General features: G+C 41.9%; 1 protein-coding gene across 1 annotated transcript in view; it reads right to left on the reverse strand.

The window, feature by feature from the left end:
- Positions 1-21,710, reverse strand: part of TDRD1 (tudor domain containing 1) — a 94,393-nt gene that overhangs the window by 54,811 nt on the left and 17,872 nt on the right. The window contains exons 4-11 of the mRNA XM_060242669.1: positions 18,888-19,029; positions 18,019-18,124; positions 8,417-8,468; positions 6,808-6,909; positions 5,980-6,156; positions 4,305-4,448; positions 3,318-3,489; positions 1,646-1,723 (exon numbers count right to left, since the gene is read on the reverse strand). Coding sequence (XP_060098652.1) covers positions 1,646-1,723; positions 3,318-3,489; positions 4,305-4,448; positions 5,980-6,156; positions 6,808-6,909; positions 8,417-8,468; positions 18,019-18,124; positions 18,888-19,029 — 973 coding nt within the window. The remainder of the gene's footprint in view (positions 1-1,645; positions 1,724-3,317; positions 3,490-4,304; positions 4,449-5,979; positions 6,157-6,807; positions 6,910-8,416; positions 8,469-18,018; positions 18,125-18,887; positions 19,030-21,710) is intronic.

Raw genomic sequence — 21,710 nt, forward strand, 5'->3', positions numbered from 1 at the left:
TGCTCTATGGTGTTATATTCAGCTGAAAGAAGCAATCTTGCCTAGAAAAAGCCTCTGGCTAGCAGCCTCCCCTGTGGCCTGATCCTCGTCTGTCCTGGCATGAGACAGAGGGGAGGGGAGAAGGAAGAGACAGTGACAGGAAAGAGGCGACACCACAGCCTTTGAGGAAACACTTTGTAAGGCTGCAACAGAGTGGCAGCCCTTTCTAAGGCCAGTTGATGGAGAGGACACAGAGAAGTGTTGGATATGTGCCAACTCCCTTTGAAGGAACTGAGTTATGCCACTAGTGCCCTGAATGGCCTAGAGCAGGAATGGCCAACGGTAGCTCTCCAGATGTTTTTTGCCTACAACTCCCATCAGCCCCAGCCATTGGCCATGCTGGCTGGGGCAGATGGGAGTTGGAGGCAAAAACATCTGGAGAGTTACCGTTGGCCACCCTTGGCCTAGAGAAAAGATGGAGAAAAGGAGCATGCAAAGGCTAAACTAAAAGTGGAAAGAGTAGATCACAGGCCCTTTTCACACTTACCAGTGGAAGTCGGAAGGGAGTCGGTATTGTGCTGCCTTGCAGTAATCCGAGACAGGGATGGGAGCTTTCAGACACGTTTTTTTTTCCAATAGGGTTCCGTGATTGAAGTGAGCCATTTCACACTGTTCCGCTCTTATCTCGCTTCCACCAGCGCCAGCCGTTTTTGCTTGTCGGCTCGCGATCTCCAGCTTATTTTTTTTTTTTGGGAACGTCGGGCAAAGATCGCTATAGCAACGTATCATAACAGCAACACCATAGAGATGGCTAGGCTCTATTGAGATAAGTTACCAGGTTTCAGCGACGGCGATATCTGGCATCTTAATGGAGCCCAGACATCCCTATGGTGATGCTGTTGTGATACGTCGCTATAGCGATCTTAGCTGGACGTTCCAAAAAAAAAAAAAAAAGCCAGAGATCGCACGCACCGGTGGGCGAAAAAGGGCGCGAAAACTGCTCCCGGGTTAGATACTGGACATTTCACACAGCACCCCATAGCGATTTCAACCCGGAAGAAGGGGTTGAAAAGTGGAAGAAGCTGCTCTTTGTTAGTAACGACTCAGGCATGCCTCACTACCGGGACAGCCGCGGGACTGTGTGAAAAGGTGAGAGTATTCCGGTAGCAGCCAGTTACTGAATCGGGTCTGTCTGAAATGCCAGCAGAAACCCGTTACTGTTCAGTAACTGACCAGCTGGCATACCGGAATACTTAGGCTGTGTGAAAAAGATCATAGTCTCACAAGTTTTACCAGATTCTCATGCTGAGTCAACACTAGAGACTTGTAACTTACCATAGTTTATAAAGACCAGTTAATTCTTCCAAACTACTCACTGGCCACATTTCTGAAAAGAAAGAAAAGACAGCTCCACACACCTTACGTATGCCAGCTTGCAACCAGCATTTTGGCAACTCAACTCTCCTGATTTTAGTAAAGTAGCCCTTTCCATTATAACTTGGTCTAGTGTTCACATGGATACCCCTGAAGTACCAATCATCAAAGCTTCATCAAAAATGTAATCTATTTCAAAACCTAGGGGCATGTTTCTTAGAAGTAACTGTCTGCCTTCATATAAACCCTAATAAACCCAATAAGGAACAACAATAACAACTTAAATACCCACCAGCAGCTGAATTTTCTTTGTTATTTATATCCTTTGAATTCTGTTCCATTTCCAGCAGTATTTCATGCAAGTGCTTACCTAAGAGATATATTTATGAATATTCATACAAAACTACTACAAAGTAATGCATTTAAAATGGCAGTTTTTATTTTCTCCAGATCAGCCTACTTGAAATGAGCAGCTTTTACAGAACAATGTTAAAGCATTACAGTGAATAATCTAATCTTTAGAATCAAACACAGAATTTCAGGACTTGTAACCAATTTATTTATTCGATTTATATCCCGCCCTACCCCACCGAGGTATCACACACACACACACACAGAATGACATCTATATACAAAACCAGTATTGGAGTCAAAACAAATGGGTACAAATGCATTATACCAGGGGTGGCCAACAGTACCTCTCCAGATGTTTTTTGCCTACAACTCCCATTAGCCCCAGCCAGCATGGCCAATGGCTGAGGCTGATGGGAGTTGTAGGCAAAAACATCTGGAGAGCTACCGTTGGCCACCCCTGCATTATACTGTGTCAAACTATACATTTTTAAATGAGGACAACCATATTTGTTTAGCATGAGTCATGGCAGCCAGCATTCAACTAACTTACATTTCTAATACACTAGTCCTCAACCTGTGGGGCAACTTTACTATCTCTGGGAAGGGGGGGAAAGAGACTCCCCGCAGCAGACAGATTAAAAAGGATTTTTCTCCCAACAGCTGAAGTTCAGTGTTGTGCCCACTATAACAGCTATGCTAACTATGGAGGTTTCAAAGCAGCAAGGAATCTGAGAACTTTTTGCCCAAATAGCTCTTCTCCTTTCAGACTTCTTTAGAAGGAAATCAGATTGCCCTTCTATAGTTTTCTTCTAATACCTGTGTTGAATTAGTGCCCCAGTTCATGGATCCTTACACACAGAGGTAGTCTAAATGCATGACTGTGTGCCCTGAACCTGCTTCGGCGGGGAGGGCGGGATATAAATGTGAGAAATAAATAAATAAATTCTGGCTGGAGAGGAGAATTACAAGATACATTAAATCAGGGGTGCCCAGCTTTTCTGAGCCTGCAGGGACCTTTGAAATTCTGACACAGCATGGTGGATGCAAGCACAAAATGGCTGCCACCAAATGGTTGCTGCGAGAGGCAGAGCCAGTCACAAAGTGGCAGCTGCAGCTTACATTAAGTCATACTATGAAGATCTCTTGTGCTGTGATGGCAGCTGCTGTCAAAGCAAAGTTTTTAAAATCCACACAGCCAATCAAATCTCCAATGAACTATCAGTATCCTTGCTGGGCAAAAACCACACTCATCTTCTTAAAACACTTGGTGGGCACCAGGAAAGGTATTGGTGGGTACCACAGTGCCCACAGGTACTGCATTGGGTAACCCTGCATTAAGTAATCAAATAGCTATCAATTTGATGAAAAGTCAGGAACCAATGAACATCTTTAGCCAGAAACAATTGGGTACCTTCTGCATCCAAATATATCACAAAGCTAAGGCCTCTGCCCAAGAAGACATCCATCCATAAATTCCATATTTCACTAATGGCAAGTTTACCATATTTATATTAGCCATTTTGCAAGGTTTGACCCTCATATTAATTGAACAGAAAATTTGTCCAGCAAAAACCACTAGAAAATTATTAAGACTGAACAACCAAACTTACCAGTATCAGGCAGGATCACATCTACAACAAAGGCTGTCATCTCACCCATCAGAACATCAACAATAGTCAGTGAGCAACACTTTCCCATAAGAAGTGGAGCAACAGTGCTGCTGCGATTTGAATCCCATTCTTTCTTAGCTGTGATGGCATTAGCAACACAGCATTTAATGGCCTAAAAACCAATCAAAGTATGCTTCTGAATAGGGCTGCACTGGTAAGAGTAGCAGAACTGTGACTGCTATGTGATAGCACTGAAACAATTGAACATTTAATCAAACATACACTTTTTAGAAACACAAGCTATAAAAGGAAATATTTCACCTGAACATAAGAACATAAGAACATAAGAGAAGCCATGTTGGATCAGGCCAACGGCCCATCAAGTCCAACACTCTGTGTCACACAGTGGCAAAAAATGTTATATACACACATACACTGTGGCTAATAGCCACTGGTGGACCTGTGCTCCATACACTGTGGCTAATAGCCACTGATGGACCTGTGCTCCATATTTTTATCTAAACCCCTCTTGAAGGTGGCTATACTTGTGGCCGCCACCACCTCCTGTGGCAGTGAATTCCACATGTTAATCACCCTTTGGGTGAAGAAGTACTTCCTTTTATCCGTCTTAACCTGTCTGCTCAGGTTAAGAGGACATATAATTTCATGAGGCATGATTTTTAAGTTTCTGATTAGGTTAGTGATTAGAGTAATGGATTATGATCAAGAGACCAAGGTTCAAATCCCCACTCCATCATGGAAGTTTGCTGGGTAATCCTGGGCCAGTCACCTACTCTCAGTCTAACCTACTTCACAGGGCTATTGTGAGGACACACTGGAGGAGGGGAGAATGATGTAACCCTATTTGGGTCTGTCCCCATTGGAGAGAAATGAAGTAAATAAATAAAAGAGTATATTCGTACATTCCTTCCTGTTCTTCCACAGTTAGTCTTTACTAGTTCTTTAGATATTAAAATGCATACTTACACAGGGTGGAAAGACACCAATATCTTTATGCAAGCGTTTGATTCTAGAAAGTGGTGCATTTTCTCCATTTCCATAATCTATGTATAGCACCTGAGCTCTGTTCTTAAGGATATCCACATCTTGTATTAGCACTCTGTACCAGGTCTGGGTGTGAACAAATTATTTTAGTGATTTTTTTGTAAACACAAATAGTAACTTTTTAAAAACGAAAAATATCTTTTTTTTTTAATTTAGCAATTAGAAAATATAATGGCAAGTTTTATCCCAGAGTCCTCAGTGACAGTTTTGGTGCTTAAACTAGTGATAACATTCAGAACTCAACACAAACCTCTACAATGAAAACTTCTAGTTCAGCTACTAGCTAATCAAACACTGCCTCTATTTAGACAACCAAAACATAGCTGAGCTTTAAAAGTCCTTGGATTTACATCATTTGCTTCCCTCAACTTCTTGTACATGACTGAAGATTTCCAGATTCCTAAAGAGTTTGCTGTGACAATCAGGTCAGTTGAAGCAAACTGTGATTTATTAGAAACTTGGAATCTTTGGTCTCCAAGCTACACAAGAAGGAAAAAGTTGCAGGGAGCACAGAGTACTACTCCGCTTTGAAGATGTCCAAGGCTTGCTCCTATAACAGTTGCTACCGTGTCTGAATGCAACCTTCTGCTTTGAGCAGTTCTCTCCTGAGTTTGAAGTACTCTACTACGTCATCACTAACACAGCAACTAATTACAGCATGAAATTTTCATTATGGGGTAATTGAGATTGCATTACATTGGCATTTGACTCCCTATTTATCTTACTGCTACCAAGTTATAAGCAGACTCTGCATCAACTGAAGAACAGTTACAGGTCAAGACATGGCATACACAACTTTCTTACAACCCACTCATTGTTTAATCTTACTGATCAGCAACATTAGACTTTTACTGTGCATTATTTTATCACCCCCACTCCCATCACTCACAGCAGTCCCATATAAAAAACCCCTTCTGTGCACTGATTGAACACATTGATGCCCACACCACAAAAGTGTCAATTCCTATGCTGCCTCCATATTATCAACAACGTTCCCTGTGGCGAAGGCAAACTATATATAATGTAAAGAAATATAAATTAAAAAATAAAGGATAATTGCAAGCCACTCTTGCTTTTTATGTCTCCATCCAACCTGTCTTTAATTATGTTTGTAAGAATTTCATTTGAGAGTTAGTGCACAATCATACAGCATCAAATTATACTTTTATTTATAGTGAAATTTTAATGATGGCATTACAGACACAACTTACTTATTAGATTTTAGCCAACATAGCTTGTTTTTAAAAAATCAATCAGTGTACCGGGCAACTATGCTCTCTAGATGGAAATTATCAGGCATAAATAATTAAAGTAAGTATTCCAAGTGCCCTAACATTTCCCTTCAAGTAGCACAGAAAATTACATTTCAAGCCATTTCTAACTTTGGCTAAGTTACAGGCTTCTTGTCCATTCTACAGCTATATAGACTTAAACCTTACAAGTTTTAAATAGGACAAGTATGCAATTAATCTTTTTGTCTGCTAAAATCAATGTTTTCTGTAAGACAACCATGCCGTTGCTAATACATTCTTGACAGCCTACCAAGAAAATCAGCTACCCATTGGAATTTTTTGAACACAAATAGAAAATCAGTCACCTGATCCAAGGAATATTTTGCAACACAAACTTCTCCTTTGGAAGGAATATAGTCTTCTTGAATGACTCCATCGTAGTCTTTCAGCTTCACACTAAGTTTGCTGATATTATTTAGAATCTCTTGTGAGTTCACTTGTACATAAAAATCATTAGGATTATTGAACACAGTTATTGTTCCCTAGAAAAGAAGTCATACTGAAATGGGTTTGTCTCCAAAAACAGATGCAATCAGTACTGCTTAGTTCATGGGTTCCCAAAGTAGTGCCCACCAACACCTTCCTTGTTGCCTCCCAAATGTATTCAGAAAGTAGGCAGGGCAAGTGAGACTTTTGCCGCAGTAGGATTCTGATTGGCCATTGGAGATTTGATTGACTGCAGATTTTTTAAAACTCTGCTTTGTCAGCAGCTGCCATCACAGCACAATGATATTCATTGCGTAACTGAAGGTAAACTGTGACTATGCCCACCATCCTGTGTCAGAATTCCAAAGATACTCCAAGGCTTGAAAAGGGTGGAGACCCCTGGCTTAGTGTATAATACAGTGAATATTATAAACCTTAAAAATTCATAGAATCAGGTGCAGAATATTTATGGCAGCAACAAACTGATATTGCCAGGCATACAATAACTACAACACAGAACTCCTTTATGTATGTATAATCATGTCTCTATTCAGATTAGGCAGGGAAGGAAACAGACACCACAATGACACAGCTTTCTCAGATCAGAAAAATGCAGGAACTAAAGAAATAAGCAAATCCAACTGCATTATTTAGCAACACAATGAATTCAAAAATTCACAAATTAACATGCTGAAAGCAGAACTTACCTGTACTTTCATGCTTCTCTTGAGTCCTAGTGTATTCAATTCAGGGAACATTATTTTCTTGCCTTCATCTTCTGCTGCACTATTATCCACAGATAAATTGGTCTATTAGAAGGCAGATAGTTAAAGTTAGTTTACCAATATAAATTTATAAATTGTTTGAGTGGTTTCAACATGTGGTCAGTTTTTTAAAAGGCTACAAAAGGTACAGTATACATGTTAACTCAGAAGATTCAGTGCATTAACTAGAACCTACTCCCAGTGAAGTGTGAGAAGAATACATTCTTTACTTATTACTCCTTGATTTCAAGGTTTACATATACCTTCATCATGCTTTTAGGACTGACTCAGAAAAAGAGCCATTGCTTTAATTTACTGTTGGAGTAAGGCAACTCAAAATACCTTGGTACTGGTGAGCGCTACATTGCTTTAGATGTGCATATACATTATCTTCTTATTGAATAAGATGCCTCTGTGTCTTAACCTGGGAGTTTCTCTCTGACTCTTCCTTCTCTTCCTGTGCCCTCTGTGTTCTCTTTTCTTGTGGCTCTGTAAAGAGCAGGACACATCTACAGGTCCCTACTGTAGAAGCTATGTCATCTTACTTGCATACACATGATATCAGAATAGCTGGCCATTTATAATAAGGAACAGTATTCTTCAGATTAGGCATCTCTATCTGCTTTCGACTGCAACATGGATATGAAATGAATCTACCTCAATATGCTGATGACAATCAGCTTTATCTGTTGCTAGACAAACTCCCTGACTCAAGAGTCAGGACAAGACGCAAGAGCCTGGACATCTGCTGACTGCAACATCTGACAGGCATGCATCCAGCCAGTGCTCTGCCAATTGCACTGGCTACCAATCAAGTACCGGATTTTTTTCAAGGCACTGATGACCTTTAAAGCTCTATGTGTTCTGGGACTGACAAATCTAAGGGACCACCTCTTCCCTTATGCGCCCCAGAGATCCTTATGCTTCGCAGACCACCATTTGCTGGTTGTCCCCAGGTTTAAGGACATTAGTTTAGCATCAACTTGGGTCAGGGCCCCGGCCTTGTGGAACATGCTGCCAATTGAGATCATGGCCCTGCAAGACCAATTACAGTTTCACAGGGCCTGCAAAACACAGCTGTTCCGTCAGGCCTTTGGTTGAGGCAACGGGCATCCACCACCTGCCCTCCCTGCTACAACTTTAAACTCTGTTTCTATAATAGACTTTCATACCTCAGCTATGGTCCAACTGCTCCCAGCTTTAAGACTGTTGAACTATAATCTGTACAATGCTTACTTTTTTAACTGTTTGAATTGTTTGAAATTATGTGGATAATTAAAACTGTTTTAGTTTTTGTAATTTATTGTTGTGACCTACCCTGAGCCTGCTTGTGGGAAGGGCAGGATATAAATCTAAGGAAATAAATAAATAAAACCAACAACCAGCTTGATTTGTCGGTGAATCAAGGAGAGTTTTAAAGATGTAGTGGAAGGGGAAAGGCACAGAAGTTTAACTTCTGTACATGGAAGTCCTTCTGTTAATAGAAATCTAAGATGGGATCCAACTTAACATTTATTCATAACTTAAATATTCAGTGCTATTCAAAAGATACCTTTATTGTGGTTTTGTCCAACGATTTTTCCTTATCTTCAGCTATATCTGTACTAAAAAGCAATGGTTAGCTATTAGCAGAACTGGTCTGCAAAGACTCATGCTTTGAACACATACTCAAAGTTGACCGTCATCTGACCTCTGAACAATAAACATTTATATCCTCTTAATAAATATAAATAAATAAATAAAATATTCATAATTAGATACCGAAAAGTGGGAACACTCAATGACTTGCAGGGAAACACCTCATTTTCCCATCCCTATTTCCTTTTTCACTCTCTGAAAGCCCCCTAGCTTCTCTTACTGCTTCTTTCTCTCATTCCCATACAGCAGCCAACCTACTTCTGTCTGCCCCTCTGTCTTCAGCTCCCCGCCCCCAGTATCAAGTTACCCAATGGTTGTTACCAGGCCTGGCTCTAATGAGTCCTCCTTTAATGGCTACAATAGCTCTGGAAGCAGGCATGCCCCCACCATTTAATGAAAAAAATCAAACTTATAATGCTGTGGTTGCCTAGCAATGGCCTCACAAGGCTTCTGTTTCTTAAAATTACATGTTTCTTTTATCAATTTGTGGATTTTTTAAACCCCCAATGCATTTTTTAAAACAAATCTGGAGTGTTTTTGAGCTTTGCACAAAGATCCATCTTATCCATTCACAGCTCCAGTTATGCCTGGACCCCTCTTCCTTCGAAAGACTAGTCTGGTACCTTGGACAAGGCAACCTTCTTTCTCAACATCTCACAGGGTCACTCCTCTAGACTTTTCCCTGGTCTGCAAATATGATCAAAATAGGTCCTACAATCACAGGGAATGCATGTCATCATATATTGGCCGGAGGCTGGTCTGGGAAAAGTGATCCTAAAGGTGCAAAAGTCTGGCTTTTCGCAGTTCTCTTCCCTCTTTTAAATCCATCAGTGCTAAAGATCAATTTCCAGAAAAGGCAGTACACCCAACCCATTCCCCCACTTTGCCTGATTTTCCCCTACCTGGTTCATCCTATGTGAGTCTATAGTCAAAACCATTTTAATCCCATAACACCCCTTTGTAATAGTTCTCTTGTCCTGTCTGTTGGAGGTCACCAAACACAATAAACATTTTCACATGAATGTTACATTGCATTCACAACCCATGGGAAAGCTATGCAGCTTCCCTGGTTCAAATACACTGTTTTGTTCACACCACCACAGCATTGTTCTAGAAACAATCATGTCATAGCTCAAAGGCAATATCCAGACGCACTCTGCTTCTTCTTGAGAGGGCTCTCTTGTTGTGACTGAGTGACTGTATGTCTGTCTGTTGGCGTGCATGTGTTTGAATGTCCACTGACTTATACCCCCAGTCACAAGGTTGGGTAAAATTGCATGGAACACTGGTTCATTTTGCTCATCCTTCTACTTGGATCTATGTTCTCTGGACAGGTAATATAGTTCCATAGAATAAGTTCCTTTTTGTCTCTATAAGCTACTACCTTTATTTTCTGAACTTGTATGTATGTTTAGAGTGCTCTAAAACGGATGAGTTTTTATTTATATTTCTTTAACTTTTATTAATAAAAATCATTTAATTAATTAAGGCCTGGTTCATTTGAGAGTTCTACTGAGGGAAAAATCCCTGTAAACATAGGTGGAGAGCCTGCTTGTTACCCCTCTCACACTGTCTGGGCCTCCTAGCTAATTCCCCCAACAAACTCAGGAGACCTGCACAACCCCTTAGGGTAACACAGTCCCCAGATTTAAGTATTGTCAGACTTGGTTGACTTAACTATTAGAAAATACAAGGAGGGAGGCCATGAGACTCATGCAGGGAGAAATCACATTTTCCCCTTTTGTTGAGCTTGGCATGGCTCCAGGCTCTACCACCCACCTTTGAGCCCAGCCCACAGTGGCACCAATGCCTGAGAGAGGTGGCTGGGCCCAGAACAGCTTCTGGCATCCCCTGCTGCAGTAGTCAAGTGCCTCTCCTGGCATCTGCTGTGGTCAGGGCCCAGAGTGGAACCCTGCTCTACAGGTAAGTGCATTGTCTGAGTGTGTGCAAATAACACTTTTATTTGTGGCTGCATTTAAACCCCCCCTATGCATTTTTTTAAAAAAAAATCAGATTTTCCTATAAATCTGGGGGATCCTCCAAATTTGCAAGAAAAACTGTTTAGTGATGTGGTCATGATCTGCAGATTTAGATATCCACAGATGAGGGTGACGTCGCTATTGATATGTACATGACATATTCTAGTTCTTTTATACAATTACAGCATTTTATTTGACTATTCACATATTCTACCTTTTCTCCAAAAAGCTCCAAAAACTGTCTCTGCTTAGCTGTGATTGTTTTGAGAGCATCTAGTACTGGAATATGAAACAGGATCGGGATTCTATTAGAGTACCATCCACCCTGCTGCCCTGCCTGTACTGGTGGAGGTAGCCTCGGAGGTAGCGCTGAAGACATCTAGGCTGGCTGTTATGGAGACTTTAACATCCATGCTGAGATTACCTTGTTGGAAGTGACTGAGGATTTCATGGTCTTCATGACATGGACTACACAGAAATCAGATTCATTATATACTCTGCAGTCAAAGATGGAGAAGCTCCTTACAGTCGGCAAAAATAAGACCTGGAGTGGACTGCGGCTCAGATCATGAGCTACTCATCACAAAATTCAGGCTTAAACTGAAGAAAACTGGGGAAGCCATTAGGCCATTCAGGTTTGACCTTGATCACATCCCTTATGAATATACAGTGGAGGTGAAGAATAGGTTTTTGGAACTAGAGTTGATAGAGTGCCTGAAGAACTATGGACGGAGGTTCGTGACATTGTACAGAAGGCAGCAATCAGCACCATCCCAAAGAAAAAGAAATGCAAGAAAGCAAAGTGGTTTTACAAATAGCTGAGGAAAGAAGGAAAGTGAAAGGCAAAGGTGAAAAGGTAAGATTCACCCAACTGAATGCAGATTTCCAGAGAACTTCAAGGAGAGATAAGGAGGCCTTCCTGAAGGAACAATGCAAAGCAATTGAAGAAAATAATAGAATGGGAAGGACAAGAGATCACTTCAAGAAGAATTATACAAGAGGGATCTCAATGTCCTGGACAACCATGACAGTGAAATCGATGGCCTTGAGCCAGACATCCTGGAGTGTGAAGTCAAATGGGCTTTAGAAAGCATTACTAACAACAAAGTGAGCAGAGATGATGGAATAGCCCAGTTGAGCTATTCAAAGTCCTAAAAGATGCTGCTGCTAAAGTGATGCACACGTTATGTCAACAAATTTGGAAAACACAACAGTGGCCACAGGATTGGAAAAGATCAGTTTATATTCCAATCCCAAAGAAGGGTAATGCCAAGGAATGTTCAAACTATCGCACCATTGCACTCATTTCACATGCCAGCAAGGTCATGTTAAAGATCCTACAAGCTAGGCTTCAGCAGTATGTCGATCGTGAACTACTAGAAGTTCAAGCTGGGTTTCAGAGAGGTGGAGGAACTAGAGATCAAATTGCCAACATTCACTGGATTATGGAGAAAGCACGGGAGTATCAGAAAAACGTCTATTTCTGCTTCATTGACTATGCTAAAGCCTTTGATTGTGTGGATCACAACAAACTGTGGCAAGTCCTTAAAGAAATGGGAGTACCAGACCACCTCACATGTCTCCTGAGAAACCTGTATAAGGGTCAAGAAGCAACGGTCAGAACGGGATATGGAACAACTGATTGGTTTAGAATAGGAAAAGGAGTTCAACAAGGATGTATATTGTCACCCTGCTTATTTAATTAATATGCAGAGTACATCATGCAGAATGCTGGCCTGGATGAAGCACAAACCGGAATTAAGATTGCCGGGAAAAACATCAACAACCTCAAATATACAGATGACACTACTCTAATGGCAGAAAGTGAGGAGGACCTAAAGAAACTCTTGTTGAGGGTGAAAGAGGACAGCACAAAAGTAGGCTTGAAACTCAACATCAAAAAAACTAAGATCATGGCATCCGGCCCCATCACACCTTGGCAAATAGAAGGGGAAGACATGGTAGTGACAGACTTCACATTTCTGGGATCCAAGATCACTGCAGACGGTGACTGTAGCCATGAAATTAAAAGACGTTTGCTCCTTGGGAGGACAGCTATGGTGAACCTGGGCAGTATAATAAAAAGTAGAGACATCACCCTGCCGTACAGTTAAAGCGATGGTATTCCCAGTAGTAATGTATGGCTGTGAGAGCTGGACCATAAGTAAGGCCGAGCACAGAAGAACAGATGCTTTTGAGATGTGGTGGTGGAAAAGACTCTTGAGAGTCCCTTGGACTGCAAGAAGATCAAAGCAGTCAGTCCTAAGGGAAATCAACCCAGACGGTTCACTGGAAGGTCAGATGCTGGAGCTGAAGCTCAAATACTTTGGTCACCAAATGAGAAGGGCGCACTCCATGGAGAAGATCCTGATGCTAGGAAAGACAGAAGGCAAGAGAAGGGGACAGTAAAAGATGAGATAGCTGGACAGTGTTACTGATGTAACAAACACGAAATTCGTGAGCAGACTTTGGAGGATGGTGGAAGATGGGAGGGCCTGGCGTGACTTTGCCCATGGGGTCACGAAGAGTCAGACTCAACTGTGCGACTGAACAACAAATGACATCCTTGGGTCTGTTTCAGTTAATAACTGGCCCCACACACTGTACAGGTCACACTTTTTATCTGGTGTAATGCTCTGAGCAGGAAAAAGGTAATCCGACACTGAGATAGAAAACAGTCCCCTTGTCCTGGACAGATCACTACTTCCTGGGGCTTAGACTAGAAGTGTGCATTACAACCAAACCAACGAAATATCTTGCCAGAATTTTTCAGGTTCATCATTTCAGCATCCCTAAAATACCTAAAAGCCAGTTTGGTGTAGTGATTAAGTGTGTGGACTCTTATCTGGGAGAGCCGGGTTTGATTCCTCACTCCTCCACTGGCAGCTGCTGAAATGGCCTTGGGTCACCCATAGTTCTCATTGCACTGTCCTTGAAAGAGCAACTTCTGTAAGAGCTCTCTCAGTCCCAGCCACCTCACAGGGTGTTTGTTATGGGGGAGGAAGGTAAAGCAGATTGTGAGCCACTCTGTGACTCTGAGATTCAGAGTGTAGGGCAGGATATAAATCCAATATCATCATCACCACCACCACCACCACCATCATCATCTGGGATTTTTGAAAAAGTTGGGATTTTTGAAAGAATCCCAGATATATTTGGGGTTTTCTGGGAAGATAAAAAGACAGTATTGCAGGTTCCTAAGGACTTGTTCTCCCCCATCTTGGGACTTCTATCGGTTTCCTTGCTGTTCTTTTCAGTTTCAAACTAGTCTTTTCAGTTTCAAGAGGGTTTTTTCCCCCTTGCCAGAGTTTCTTGCACAGTGCTTTCAAAATCCCCCCCACACACACTTTTGCTTGGATGTGTTATGACTCTTTGGTTTGACCTTATTCCTTTTGGGTTTGCACTGCCACTGTGGAAATGGTTCTGATGTGCACAATGAACTGGATCTGCTGGATTTGCAAAAATGCACTCCCTTCAGTTTCTACTGCAGAGATTTTCTGGGACTTAGATACTGTTCTACTGAGCTTCTATTGCCTTTGCTTTTTTGCTAATTTTTTCTCCACTGGAAACAATGGAGGATGGGGCACCATCTTTGGGAGCCCATAAAATTGAACCTTCTGTTCTAATCTTTTTGAAACTTTGGGGTTCTTCTGAAAAAAGTCACCAGCAGCTATGCTGTGAATGTGGTGCATCTACCTCAACCTCTCCCCCACCCAACCCATGGATAGATTTCCCACAGAGAACAATAGTTCCTATGTGGTATAATGTGTGTGTGTGGGGGGGAAGAATCAGGATTTCCAAAAAATCCTGAATCCCAATACCAGTATGGTATTTGGGAATATCAAGAAATACCAATATTTTGGGAGTCCAATATACCCAACCCCAAAAACTAACAAAAAAATTTGTACACCTCTAGTTTAGACTTACAGATACAAAAATTGTACAGGGGTAGGGGATTGTTTTAAGAAGAACTGCAGATTTATACCCCACCCTTCTCTCTGAATCAGAGAATTAAGATGATCCACCCCTGTAGTCTGATGGATCCAACATTTTCAGATGCTGTTAGAGGACTTTTCTGCTCATATGGTTGGTGCTCCAGTTGATGCCCCAGCTGTCTCCTGGAATGAAGAAATGACCCAGGAAATTGACACAATTGCACGTAGGCGCTCTCCCTAGGCAGTCCCTTTGGTTTACTGAGGGGTTGCAGATGAGGAACAGTCAAGGGAGAAGTCTACAGCAACAGTGGAGAAAGATTCAGGACAAATTCAGCAAGGCAGGAATTGGAGCTAATTTGAAAGTCTGCTCTATGGTGTGAAGACAATATTTTCCTCTGCCACTATTACATCTGCACAATGTTGACATGCAGCAAGTGATCAAGGGCCTATTGGATTCCAGCCTACAGCCCATCACAATAATTTCGTAAATCACTTGTGGATACTCTTGCCTCCATTCTGACTTTGACTCTATATTACCAGTGACAGTATTGAATTATTCCAACATATTGATGTGTCCAATGTTCTAGGGTAACTTTCAGTTTGTCCAGTCTGCGGATGTGGACAGGATGATTGAAAGTTTGAGGCCTACTACTTGCTTTTATGACCCTCGCCCTCTTGGCTACTTAATCTGCTGAAAGGGCTGGTGAATTGGGTCCAGCAGTGTTGGATACTTAGCAGAGTAATAAGCAACGCAGCACAGTGTGTAATTAGCTTTATGAAAAGTTTACTGTAAAATAGAAAAGGGTTTCATGGAGTTAAAAATAACAAAGGCTGACTAGCTTCCTAGTTCTACATCTTGTTTGTTTGCTAAAACTTGAGTGTGAAGCAAAGGGAGCGTTTTCCCCAAAGCTCCCACAAACAATATCTGGCATCCTCAATATTATGACCCACCAACAGCAGTTCCCAAACTCAATTATGAATTATACCCCCTTTTTTCTGGTGGGAAAAATGTGCCTAACATCTAGTTAGTTCTATGCTTTCTAGCTAAGAATTAGCATACATAAACAAACAGGTTAACTCTTTCATGACAAAAGGGAATGACAACTGCATAGCCCAACAAGCAGACTGTAAATGCCTCACTGAGAGAGAGGGTGGTCACCTCTGCCTTGCAGCAAGTAGCTCCTAATGAAACCTACTGTGGACCCAAGAGACTTGAGTAACCACTATTCACTATTCCATGAACCATTCTTGAGCAAGGTGCTGAGGGTACTGATGGATTCAGGCCCCCTGTTAAATAAACAGATGGCTGCAGTGACTTTCACCAGCTTTGGCTCTCGGCTTGGCTTCGCGAACGAAGATTTAAGAAGGGTGCAATAGCCCACGTTTGCTGCAGGCTCGCTGGTGGCTGACAAGACCAATGCGGGACAGGCAGGTCCGGCCACAGCGGCTGCAGGGAAAAGTCTGATTTAGGGTTGGTCCTGTAGCAGTGCGATTCTTCCTCAATCTCCTTTTGTCCTCAAGTCCAGCTATGCGTGCGTTCTCAAAGGAAGAGACAGCCTGGTGGATGGTGTGCCTCCATGCTTTGCGATCTGAGGCTAGGTCAGACCACTGGTGATGGTTGATGTGACAGGTGCTAAGGGATTTCTTCAAGGAGTCCTTGTACCTCTTCTTTGGTGCCCCTCTATTTCGATGGCCGGTGGAGAGTTCGCCATACAGGGCAATCTTGGGAAGGCGGTGGTTTTCCATCCTAGAAATATGCCCTGCCCAGCGCAGCTGCGTCTTCAACAGCAGTGCCTCGATGCTGGTAACCTCCGCCCTCTTGAGGACTTCAGTGTTGGTCACAAAGTCACTCCAGTGGATGTTGAGGATGGTGCGAAGGCAGCGCTGATGAAAGCGCTCAAGGAGTCGCAGGTGATGACGGTATAAAACCCACGATTCGGAGCCGTAGATGAGGGTTGTCATCACAACCGCTTTGTAAACATTGATCTTTGTGCCTTTTTTCAGATGCTTGTTGCTCCACACTCTTTTGTGCAGTCGGCCAAAGGCACGGTTTGCCTTTGCCAGCCTGTTGTCAATCTCCTTGTCGATCTTGGCATCTGAGGAGATGATGCACCCCAGGTAGCTGAACTGCTGGACGGTCTTCAGAACTGATTCACCCACAGTGATGCAGGGAGGGTGATAATCTTCCTGGGGTGCAGGCTGGTGGAGAACTTCTGTCTTCTTCAGACTAACTTCTAGGCCGAATAGCTTGGCAGCCTCTGCAAAGCAGGACGTCATATGCTGCAGAGCTGATGCTGAGTGGGAGACGAGTGCAGCATCATCAGCAAACAGTAGCTCTCGGATGAGTTTTTCCATTGTCTTGGAGTGTGCCTTTAGTCGCCTCAGGTTGAACAGGCTGCCATCGGTGCGATAGCGGATGTAGACACCATCGTCCTCATCTAGATCTACTGCGGCTCTTTGAAGCATCATGCTAAAGAAGATCGTAAAGAGAGTTGGCGCGAGAACGCAGCCTTGCTTTACACCTGTGCCTATTGGGAAGGGCTCCGAGAGGTCGTTGCAGTGTCTGACTTGGCCTCGCTGGTCTTCGTGTAGCTGGATGATCATGCTGAGGAACCTTGGGGGACATCCTAAATGTTCCAAGATTTGCCACAAGCCTTTCCTGCTAACGGTATCGAAAGCTTTGGTAAGGTCGACAAACTTTGGCTAGTGAGCTAGCTATGGCCCTTCCTGGGCAGCAAAGATCTTGCCACTGTAACATCTGTATTAGATTGTTGAAGTGCACTCTACACTGGACTGCTGTTGAAGATTTTCCAGAAACTACGGCTGGTAAAGAATGCTATGGCCAGAATATAGACTGGAGTGACTCATAGGGACCATGTCACTCCCATCTTGTTCCTTCTATACTGACCTTTAAAGCCCTATATGGCTTATGGCCAGCATACCTAAAGGACTGTCTTCTCCCATACAAACCCACCCATCTACATCAGCCCACTTTGAGGTTCCTGCTTCGGGCTCCCCTGCCATCTGATGCTAGACCGGTAGCAACCCAAGAAGAGGCCTTGTTATTTGTGGTACCAACACTTTGGAACTCCCTCACCAGGGAGAATCATCTGTCTCTCTCTATTATAGTTATTTTCTGTAAGAAGATAAAGACTTTGTTTCATTCAGAATACTTCCAATTATTAGCCCTCGTCCCTGGTTGTGGTGCTATGTGAAAACCCTATTCGGGTAGAAAGGCAGCACAGAAATGTTTTAAATAAATAAAAATAAATAAGATGGTGCACACAACAATTATTATTTCCTTTCAAACCAACCCCCCACACAGGGTTGCTATGAGATAGTCTTGTGGCTACAGGCAACTGATCACAACTAACTCCTGTTCACATAAGTACATGTTCATTCTCATCAAGTGTACATCCTAACAAAAGCGGAAATTCAAAAACGAAATTCTACTGGGGCCTAGAGCCTGCCCTACAAAAAGGTGGCTCCATTATGTATTTCAACACAATGATTAACCACCAGCTAAGTCAAAGAAACTGAATTCAAAGGACTTTTCTGGATGTCATTACAAAAATTTTAACTGTCTTAACTTGTTAACTTACTTGTTTTTAATGGGTTTGCATGCAACAAAGTGTTCTTGCCAGTCTTTCCTCTGACAGTCCACAGAACAATAAAACACAAGCTTGCATTGTGTACATCTCAAGGACCCTGAAGACATTAAAAATGGTATATTCAGTATTACTCAGCATTTTACTTTATTTTCTGAGTGCCAGAAACATCTAATGCTACTTTACTGTGCTAACAAGAAATAAATAATTCCTCTCAGAGCCTCAAATACATCTTTATGTAGTATTACTGAACTTCCAGTTTTTAATACCTGCTTTAATCCTACAGCATGACTTCAGGCTGTGTTCATTCCAAGCATTTATTCAAAATGTAGGAGGTCTTTTGCATTGAGGTCTTTTTAGAAAGTACATGATAAAATGCTTTATCTGAAACCAAATGTAAGTAATATAAACATTCCTATGGCTCAGATTTAAAGCACTCCAGCAGCCACACTGTAACAACAGGATACAACAATATTTCCTTTCCCTCATGTTGTGATGAAATGGAAGTCAAGAGATAGCAACCTGCCTGAGGTCTTCAATTCTTAATGCAAGTAAGATACGAGCAAGTAAGATATCAGCCAGGAGCTTCCTTACACTGTAGTAATTTCCTTCAGAGTTAAGTGAGGCAAGGAATAATACGATCCAGCAGTAGAGTACCAGCTCTCCATGAAAAAGGTTTCATATGTAATCCCTGGCAGCTCAAGTTAGGATCATGCTGCAGGTGATGTGAAAGATCTTTATTTAAGATCCCGAAGAGCTGCTGCTAGTCAGAGCAGATAACACCAAATGTAATAAACCAACAGTATAAGGCATGTTTATGTGTTCATGTGATCTGATTTCCTTCAACTGTAAGAGAAACTTACCAGACAATCCACAGAAATGGCATGTGGGCTGAAGGAAAGGATTTAATGAATTAAAATATTGTGGATCACAGCCCACAGATAAAGCATGCTCAGGAGAACTCTGGATCTTTTTCTGCTTTACATGGACCGATGAATTTGACACCTATAATACAAATTTTAACAAGTTTAAACATTTTTTATCTTAAAATACATACTGTACACTTGGCAACAGAAATTCTAATGAAAGTTGTGACTTATTTTGGCTTCATAAATCCAACATACAGGAATACATACACCAGAAAATCACAAACACTAACAAAACTCTCTCATGTTTTCCCTGCATAACCCAACAACTCTAGTATCTTAAATGAATGATGTCCATTTGCAGTTGCAGTGAAAACAGTGAGCACATACAACTTTCAATATGCCAGTGAATCAGTGTTCCCTTGAAATGCAGCCAGCCAGTACTCTGTCTAAAATATCAAGTCCTGAAAAACAATAATGTATAAGTTCATTGAATGAAATTGATACAAAGCCACAGGCATGTATTTACAGAATGGTAGGCAGTGCTGCACAGTACATTCCAGGGAAAAATAATAGGGAAGTTCCTGTATATGTGGAGTTGTTTCTAAACACAGTCTAATAGGAAAGGGGAGTAAAAGTTACTTCACTTTTCTCTTCTCTTTCATTCCTGAAAGCTGTTTGTGCTGGTTTTTCTGCATTTCTTGTTCAAATCATATGCACAGCAGAACTCGTGTTACCTGAAGTGCACCAACTTGTTATATTAAATCTGCTATATCTTATGATTATGCTGGCTAGTGCAACAAGCTTCCAGCCTATGGTACAACACAGTAGAGATAAAATCCTTCCTCTCTTAGCTATATGCCAAAGTCTACATAATTTTAATCAGGGGACTAGAAAAGGAAGAAAGACTGTCGCCTGTAGAAGGGATAAAATAGACTAAACCTGAAACTATGTACCAAGATCCACTTTTAAAGGAGTTCCAGCCATAAAACTGGCTACATCTCCAGCAGATCTTCCTATTAACATTCCCCCAACACACAGTTCTAAGGAGTAAACTTATTGAAGGTAATGTTTATCCAAAAATGTGCGAACATTGCAGGGGTCCCAGAACCCTAGCAACCAGTCACAGAAGTAAAACCATAAAACCTTACCACTTATGGTGTCATGCACACTGCACCACCAGCTCTTCTTGACGCACATACTGGAAGAAACAACTGGTACCGAAACCCTCAATAATTAAGACCAAAATAAACTGTGGTGACCAGACTGGATTTATCCACCCCACCCCCCCACATTTGGGGCCAAGTCTTCTAAATGTAAGCTTATATTAGGTTTATGTAACAATGACCAACATGGTCATTTAAAAAATAATTATCTGAAAAATGACCACATTTGGAGATCAAATATTAATTAAGGCATAAAATATGGAGAGAAAGGATCATTCTGACAGACTGAATGATCCTGAAGACAGATGTGGAGAAGGTGCTATCTTCCCCAAAATGGAAGCCAAGGTTCCAATGAGGCCATTTCTAGAGCAGACCAGGACATTAAGTTTTCCAGTAGGTTCTGGGCCACTACAAAAATGAAGGTATTCTATACAGAAAGCAGAGAGCCAGTTTGGTGTAGTGGTTAAGTGTGCGGACTCTTATCTGGGAGAACCGGGTTTGATTCCCCACTCCTCCACTTGCACCTGCTGGCATGGCCTTGGGTCAGCCATAGCTCTGGCAGAGGTTGTCCTTGAAAGGGCAGCTGTTGTGAGAGCCCTCTCAGCCCCACCCACCTCACAGGGTGTTTGTTGTGGGGGAGGAAGGTAAAGGAGATTGTGAGCCGCTCTGAGACTCTTTGGAGTGGAGGGCGGGATATAAATCCAATATCTTCTTCTTCTTTTGCCTTCCTCCCCCTGCCATAGAAACTCTGAGGCATAGGGAATCTATCTAGTCTGGGAAGGTCAGCATGCAGAGCTGGATCTCCATCCTACATCCTGATGCCTCTGTCATGTAGAGAGGATAACAGCATTTCTATTCACCTTTCATTAAAATGGAAGGATGTCATGCAAAAGAACAGAGGCGCAGTCATACTAAGCAACTTTGAGCAAACCAACATGAACTGCAAAAATGTGTTTTAGCTCCTGCTGTCCCACTCTAATTATACTCTGCATAACAGACTATGGCAGTTCATCCATTTCTAGATAGAGTACATAATAACATGTCCCAGAATCAGAGGACAGAGTTATCTGATAATTTCTCAATGCCCTTTAGCCTCCTTGAATATTAAACAATTGTTCTAATAATATGTACAATTAACAATACATTGAAATGTTTTTAAAGGCCTGATTTCAAGAAAAACCTCATGGAGAATATACCAATTTTTTAACTTCCGGGGTTGGATCATGGAGAATTGAGCCGCTTCTCAAAAGAGGAGCGGACCGGAGCCTCTGTTCTGGGCAGAGGGCTATCCCAACGCCTGCTGCCTACTTTTCTCAGTGAGGGAAAAGGCCAAGACATGCTTAGGAGAATTCTGAGGGGATTTACTTTGGCTGATGAGGAGTCCCAGTGGGGTTCCTTTTAGGCTTTGAAGAGTCCCCGGTGAAGAATCGCATTCCAGCGTCTACAGAGGATCTCCGTGGTCATTAAATTCATCATGGTTCAAGCTTTCTTTGGACTATTCTAATATCTAAATATCTATCTCTGGAAAGAACGATATAAGAGGATATATTGGATTGCAAGGTAAGAAGATCTTTATCATTCTGGGACTAAAATCAATCTTATTTGAGATAAAGATTAAGATTTGGATTTAACTACAATATTCTAAAGTTGTAAA

This window comes from Heteronotia binoei, chromosome 6 (assembly GCF_032191835.1).
Source record: "Heteronotia binoei isolate CCM8104 ecotype False Entrance Well chromosome 6, APGP_CSIRO_Hbin_v1, whole genome shotgun sequence".
Classification (NCBI taxonomy): domain Eukaryota; kingdom Metazoa; phylum Chordata; class Lepidosauria; order Squamata; family Gekkonidae; genus Heteronotia; species Heteronotia binoei.